Raw genomic sequence first — 6,825 nt, 5'->3', positions numbered from 1 at the left:
TTCAAGCCTCACGTTTGCCATGTTTCTGGGTTCTTCCAGGTCATTGTTTATTGTCTAGCTCACAGTTCATGGTTATTTTGATCATTTATTTTCGGATCATCACTTTTGTTTTCATCTGCAGATACAACGCAATGGACCTTTCCATTATTCTGTAGTAGATGTTTAATCTCAGAAGTGTGTTTCTGAGAAACCCTCTCAGCTGTGTCCACTGATCTGATTAGCTGAAGTAAGTGTGTAACATCAGAGGTATAATCAAATGAAACACTCATCTTTATGTAATTATGTAAGCAAACTGATTCTTAGCCATTAAGAATAATTATAGATTGCAATGTTGCTCTGCATCCATAACAGACTCTGTTTAATGTTCTTTATTTAACAGGGCTCTGAAGATTGACACTTTATATTCAAAGCGCCGGAGCGTTAGTTGGGAATGTCGTGGATTTGGAGGTGTTTCCCAGCACTGGTCTTACTGGTTTCCTCGCGAGCGGGAGAGGATGAGGACATCCGAGCCGGTATTGCCAGTTTCTGATCCCAGTCATTAAATCAAAACTGACAATTTTCTTTGGTGGAGCATTGCAGTGTTTATTATAAAATTATTCATCCATCATGCATGTCATTTTTCTTATTATATATCTATTAATAATAAATTATTCTTTTTCTTTTAGCCGGGCAGCATTGCATGTACCATTTGCAGAGAACGCATCGCTGCAATAAGCTCAGTAAAAAACTACCTTTTCTAACTCCTCCTCGGCCGTTGAATCCAAGTTGATTCGTCAAATTGTTTTCGAATAATGTGCAAATTAATTTTATGTAGCATTTACAAAAATAGACATAAGGATGTATCTCCGCAACGCTTTATTGTATTTAGACAAAACTTGGTACACGTCGTCACAAGCATGACTTAAGGCTACATGCAGCGTTTCGACGCAGCGCCACCTACTGGTCTGGAGATACAAAAAATTATATTTTTGCTTATAACTTTTGAACGGTTTTCCCAAAAATCATACAAGTGGTCTCGATAGATTCGGGGTGGCATGCCGAGCCGAATAATATCCAGTTTTCCCATTTCGGCCATTTTTTGGTATCGGCCATTTTGAATTTTGTAGTAAAATGCTATATTTTCTGAACGCATTAGCGTATTGTTACGAAACTTGGTATGGTTCATCGGCACGATGCCCTGAAAGCCTGAGAAGTTTCGAACCAGAGATTCCTGAAACCTTGCCAAGTCCAACAATACCAAACATGCTAGGTTTTGATTTAGAGTTTAAACAAGTTTCGCGAACATCTTCGAAGCCGTTAGTCTGATTGAGACGAAACCACCGTCGGAAAATACGAAACATAGGTCGGTGCCAACATGCTAGTGGCCAAATGTCAAAATTTTTATTGTAAGTGCCAAAAAAAATAAAGTCCGGTGTCGGTCATTTTCTATTTGCTCATATAATTGCCTATAACTTCGAAATTAAGTCTATAACGAAATGAGATATTTTCACCAAATTTGACACGTTTATGTATGGAGGCACTCTGAGGACACACACACACAAAAAAGTGGTGGGACTGTGCCTCTGGGTGGTGCTATAATTAAACAAAACATGAAAAATTGGCTACAGAACTACAGTACCGCTGGTCTGATTGACTTCAAAATGTACATGCAGTTTGTTTGTCCCAGTTGCCATCATAGTCCATTATGACACTGGTGTGTCTTGAAAAACATGGCCATCATTTGAATTACAAAATGACAAAAAAAAAAAAAATCTATAACTGCGATGGTTTTGCATATTGCTATATTACACGAACGCATTGGCATATCGTTACGAAACTTTGTTTATGAACTTCGTTACAAAACTACGTTCTTCACCACCATGTCCTGAAGGTACTCAGAAAAGTTTCAGGGCAGCACCCCCTTGTGGTCACAAATTGTAATGAAATTATAGTATAAGTAATAAATCTCATTACAACTCAATGTATTTATGGGATGTGAACCTTTTTGTTTACAATTGTTTTTGCTTAATTTACTCATTTTTGCAGTTGGTCTGCTGCTTGCTTCGTTGTTTGCCTTTGCTGTGCTTGGCCCTGATACTTTCTGCTTGCCTCTATATTTATGAATTATATTTCATGAATCTCTGTGTGTTATTCATCTATATCTCAGTTCTCTTCTTCTTTCTTCAGGCTGCAGCACTGCTGTTAATGACCTGGTCTACATCATGGACGGCTCCTGGAGCGTGGGAGACGAGGACTTCGAAATAGCCAAGCGCTGGTTGGTCAATGTCACCAGTGGCTTCGACGTGAGTTCCCACTACTCTCAGGTCGGTGTCGTTCAGTACAGTGACACGCCCCGGTTGGAGATCCCTCTCGGCCTCCACAAAACCACTCAAGACCTCATTAAAGCCATCGAGGAGATCAGCTATTTAGGTGGAAACACGCAGACGGGCCGCGCCATCAAGTTCTCCGTGGACCACGTCTTCACGTCTTCGCAGCGAAGTGACGTGAAGAACCGTATTGCAGTGGTGGTGACTGATGGGAAGTCGCAGGACGACGTCATGGACGCTAGCATCGAGGCGCGAGCGCAGGGGATTACAGTGTTTGCGGTGGGTGTTGGTTCGGAGATCACCACGTCAGAGCTGGTGACCATCGCCAACACGCCGGAGGGGGATTACGTGCTTTACGCCGAGGACTACACCAACATCGAACGCATCCGGGACGCCATGGCACAGAAGCTGTGCGAGGGTAAGGGGCTGTTTACACGACACCGTTTTCAACTAAAAACGTTAAACTTTTTATGCGTTTTGGCCGTTCATTTACACGACAACAGCGTTTTGGGTGCCTGAAAATGCAAACTTTTGAAAACGGGTTTCAAAGTGCAAGTTTTTGAAAACAGTCTCCGTGTAAACAACAAAAACGCAAATCTCTGAAGACGGTGACGTCATGCTCATGTGTATTACGTGTTCAGTCTATAGTGTTTCATCGCCATCTACTGGCCTGGCAGCAGAATACAGCGTTTATAGTTGTTTTTCGCGGATCCGTGTGAATGGGGATTGTTTTGTTAATGGTGTCTCAGAGGAAAAACTTCTCAGTTTTAAGCATATCGTTCTCGTGTAAACGTATCCTAAGATTCAGGCCTTGTCCACACTGATACGTTTTCGTTTTAAAACGCATCTTTTTCTCTCCGTTTTGGCCTTTCGTCCACACTGAGATGGCGTTTTTATTAATGAAAACTTTAAAACTGAAAGCTTTTTGAAAATACACTCCAAAGTTGATAAATTCGTGTTGTAGTGTGGACTGTCAACACGGAGGTGTTTAAAAACGATGATGTAAGTTTAGTCATGTGACTCATATTGTACCAATAGATTCATGTTTATACCGGTATACCGTTCACTTTCACACTGTTGCTAAAATATGTGGTAACACTTTATTTTGATGGTCCCTTTTGAACATTCTGTTGAACATAAGTAACTTTGCAACTACATGTCAGTTAACTCTCATTAGAGTATTAGTAGACTGTCTGCTTAATATCTGCCAACACTTTATTGTGATGGTCCTCCAACAGATATTATACTGACTATAAGTAACTTTGCAACTACATGTCAACTTATTCTAACCCTAACCCTACCAGTCTAATGAGACATGCAGGTGCAACGTTACTTATAGTCAACAGAATATGTTAAAGGGACCATCAAAATAAAGTGAATCCAAATATGTTACTTCACACACTCTTCATATCACAGTCCTGCACAGATGACAGAACATCTACTCACATTTGCTGTGGTAAAACATGAGAGCAGTTTGAGCGTTTTAGACCAGACATGTAATGTTGACTGAGAGCGACCTGGACCATCAGTGAATGCTGATATATAATGCTAAACAAAATTATCCTGTCAGAAGAATTGCACAATAACTTTTTTTTTTATTTGTCCGTCTGCATCATCTCAGTGAGCTTCTGTGAGGTTTTATGCATGCGCAGTAAAGGTGAATTTAGTGTTTTCAGCCGCTTTCCAAAAGCTTTTCTCGGGTAAACACCCGCAAATGCCGTTCTCAAATGTATCCGGATTAATGTAAACGTACGTCTAGTTAACATCTGTAAAGTTATCGTGCAATTCTTCTGACAGGATCATTTTATTTAGCAGAATATCTCCTCATTCACTGATGGTCCAGGTCACTCTCAGTCAACATTACACATTTGGTCTAAAACGCTCAAACTGCTCTCATGTTTTACCACAGCAAATGTGAGTAGATGTTCTGACATCTGTGCAGGACTGTGATGTGAAGTGTGCGAAGTAACATATTTTAGCAACTGTGTGTAAGTGAACGGCATCCACTTTAGAGATCGGTATTAGTAAAAACGCCACTCAGTGTGGACGAAAGGCCAAAACGGAGAGAAAAAGATGTGTTTTCAAATGAAAACGTATTAGTGTGGACAAGACATGCATGTGAGCAATCCCATAAACATTTAAACTAGTTTTGGCATTACCATACTCTCCTGTTCTTAAAAGAACAGCGAACCACTAAAACACCACAGCCCATTCATGCCCAGTGACATGGAAAGCCACAAACTCACGGGCCAAACCAGCGGCATGATGCCATGACAGGGAGGAACCGGGACCTGAAGATGTTGGCACATGTCCTGGTTTGGATGGAGAGAGTAGTTGTTAATAGTGGCAGGAATCTGCTTTCTCCAACCCAGAGAAATTACAAACATTTTCTGTCCATGTTTTCTGTCATCTGATGGTTTATTTGCAACCGTTGCCTTTGGCTTGCTTAGTTGGGGTTTAACCTGTTACCTGGAACATTCTTTCTGAGCATAAATCTGAACTTGAATGGTTGTAATTCATAAATGCTTTGGAATACAGAGAAAAAATGATAACAAGGATGAATACTAACCAGCACACTGAGACTCAACAGGCTGTAAGACACTTAAAGTCCCCCTGTAGTCAATCATTTTATTTCGACTCATGAATTTACACATGGTTTGTCTTAAAGCATATTAAAAACACCACATAGACACACAAACAACATTAAAAGCTGGATTTTCACCACAGGGGGACTTTCACCACACTCTGAAACTTTCTGAAACAGAAATAACTCGAGCTGGATAATGACACTTGTCTTCTGTAGAGCTGCTAATAACTCGTTTCATTGATGAACTTTACACTTATTGAACTGAATTGAATCAACAATGAAGTCTGCTTTACAGCAGAAGTTTGCATCAGTGATTCTGTTATTTTCCTGTTTATTTCTGTGAAGCTGCTTTGAAACAATCAGTACATAAAGTGTTATAGAAATAAAGCTGACTGAAGATTATGTTTAAGGTGGTGTCAGCTTACATTTTTTTGTATAAATCAAATTCATGCGAAATACAAATTCATACGAAAACTCATAAAGTAGTAACATTTTCTCATCAGATCAGATTTGAAAGTGCCATAAAAATAGTTCATACAGTATGAGTGCTATATTTAACATGTGACGTTTTCTTGTACTGTAGTACACCAGTGTCTCATAATTATCCTATGAGATATTTTGCATTTCACAGAAAAAAGACAGGATGTTCATGGAACGTTTTTACTGAAACATATTAGTTGGATGTTCGTTACTACAGAACATTCAGAGAACATTCAAAAGTAATTCCCATGTTTGCAGAGTGGAGCGTTCCCTTAAAGGAGCGTTCCCAGAGTGGAGCGTTCCCTTAAAGGAGCGTTCCCAGAGTGGAGCGTTCCCTTAAAGGAGCGTTCCCAGAGTGGAGCGTTCCCGTAAAGGAGCGTTCCCAGAGTGGAGCGTTCCCTTAAAGGAGCGTTTCCAGAGTGGAGCGTTCCCTTAAAGGAGCGTTCCCAGAGTGGAGTGTTCCCTTAAAGGGACAGTTCATCCAAAAATGAACATTTTGTCATCACTTACTCCGCCTCGAGTTGTTCCAAACCTGTATGAGTTTCTTTCTTCTGTTGAGCACAAAAGAAGATATTTTAAGTAATGTTGGTTATCAAACAGTTGACGGTAGCGACTGACTTAGTAGGAAAAAATACTGTGGAAGTCAATGAGTGTCTGGTTATCCATATTCTTTCAAATTTTTATTTTTGGGTGAACTCCCTTTAAAATGAGCAAATTCAATATATATATATATTTTTTTTTTTATTAAGAGATAAAAAATATAGAACTGGACTTTTAGAGAACATTCAGAACATTTTCATAAAGGAACAATATCGGAACATTCTTGGAACATTTTTTGTTCGCTGGGTTTAGCTTTGAAATATGATTTCAACCATTCCTGGGAATCAGCTGGATTGTACATGATTATCATATTTAGTGCAATCATATTACATATTGATTGAATGAAAATTGAGACAGGATTGAATGGATTTGCTGGATTGAAAGCGAATGCAGTCCTCAGATGTGTGTGTGGTAATGGGTTTGCAATGCTGTGTCCCTCCGCAGAATCTGTGTGTCCCACTCGAATCCCTGTGGCGTCCCGGGATGAGAAAGGCTTTGAGCTGATGCTGGGCATGAAGATCCATCAGAAAGCTCAGAAGATCCAGGGCTCATTGCTGTCGGAGGCCGCGTATCTGCTGGACAAGAGCACCGACATCACGGAAAACACAAGGTCGGGATTAATCCTGATGCATTACGATCATCACAATCAGTGTTGGGGAAAGTGACTCTTATTTCAATTTGTTCAATTTCAAAACACTTTATTTGTCCCGAAGGTGCAATTAACGAGAACACGTAGAGTCACACAAACAATATACATAAAAACATCATACATTAAATAAATAACACAATGTGCACGGAATACGTATTAATTATAATCTACTACATGTGGATACCTAAAAAACAAGTCCATAC

General features: G+C 39.9%; 1 protein-coding gene across 1 annotated transcript in view; it reads left to right on the top strand.

Annotated features, from left to right (window-relative positions):
* The first annotated feature begins 398 nt into the window (after positions 1-398).
* The window catches only part of LOC311284373 (uncharacterized protein), an 88,690-nt gene continuing 82,263 nt past the window's right edge, over positions 399-6,825 (top strand). The window contains exons 1-3 of the mRNA XM_084399369.1: positions 399-512; positions 2,167-2,724; positions 6,418-6,583. Of these exons, the coding sequence (XP_084255495.1) occupies positions 431-512; positions 2,167-2,724; positions 6,418-6,583 (806 nt within the window). The 5' untranslated portion in view covers positions 399-430. The remainder of the gene's footprint in view (positions 513-2,166; positions 2,725-6,417; positions 6,584-6,825) is intronic.

This window comes from Rutilus rutilus (genome assembly GCF_951802725.1).
Source record: "Rutilus rutilus genome assembly, chromosome: 24".
Classification (NCBI taxonomy): Eukaryota; Metazoa; Chordata; class Actinopteri; order Cypriniformes; family Leuciscidae; genus Rutilus; species Rutilus rutilus.
This window is presented reverse-complemented; position numbering and strand designations above follow the sequence as displayed.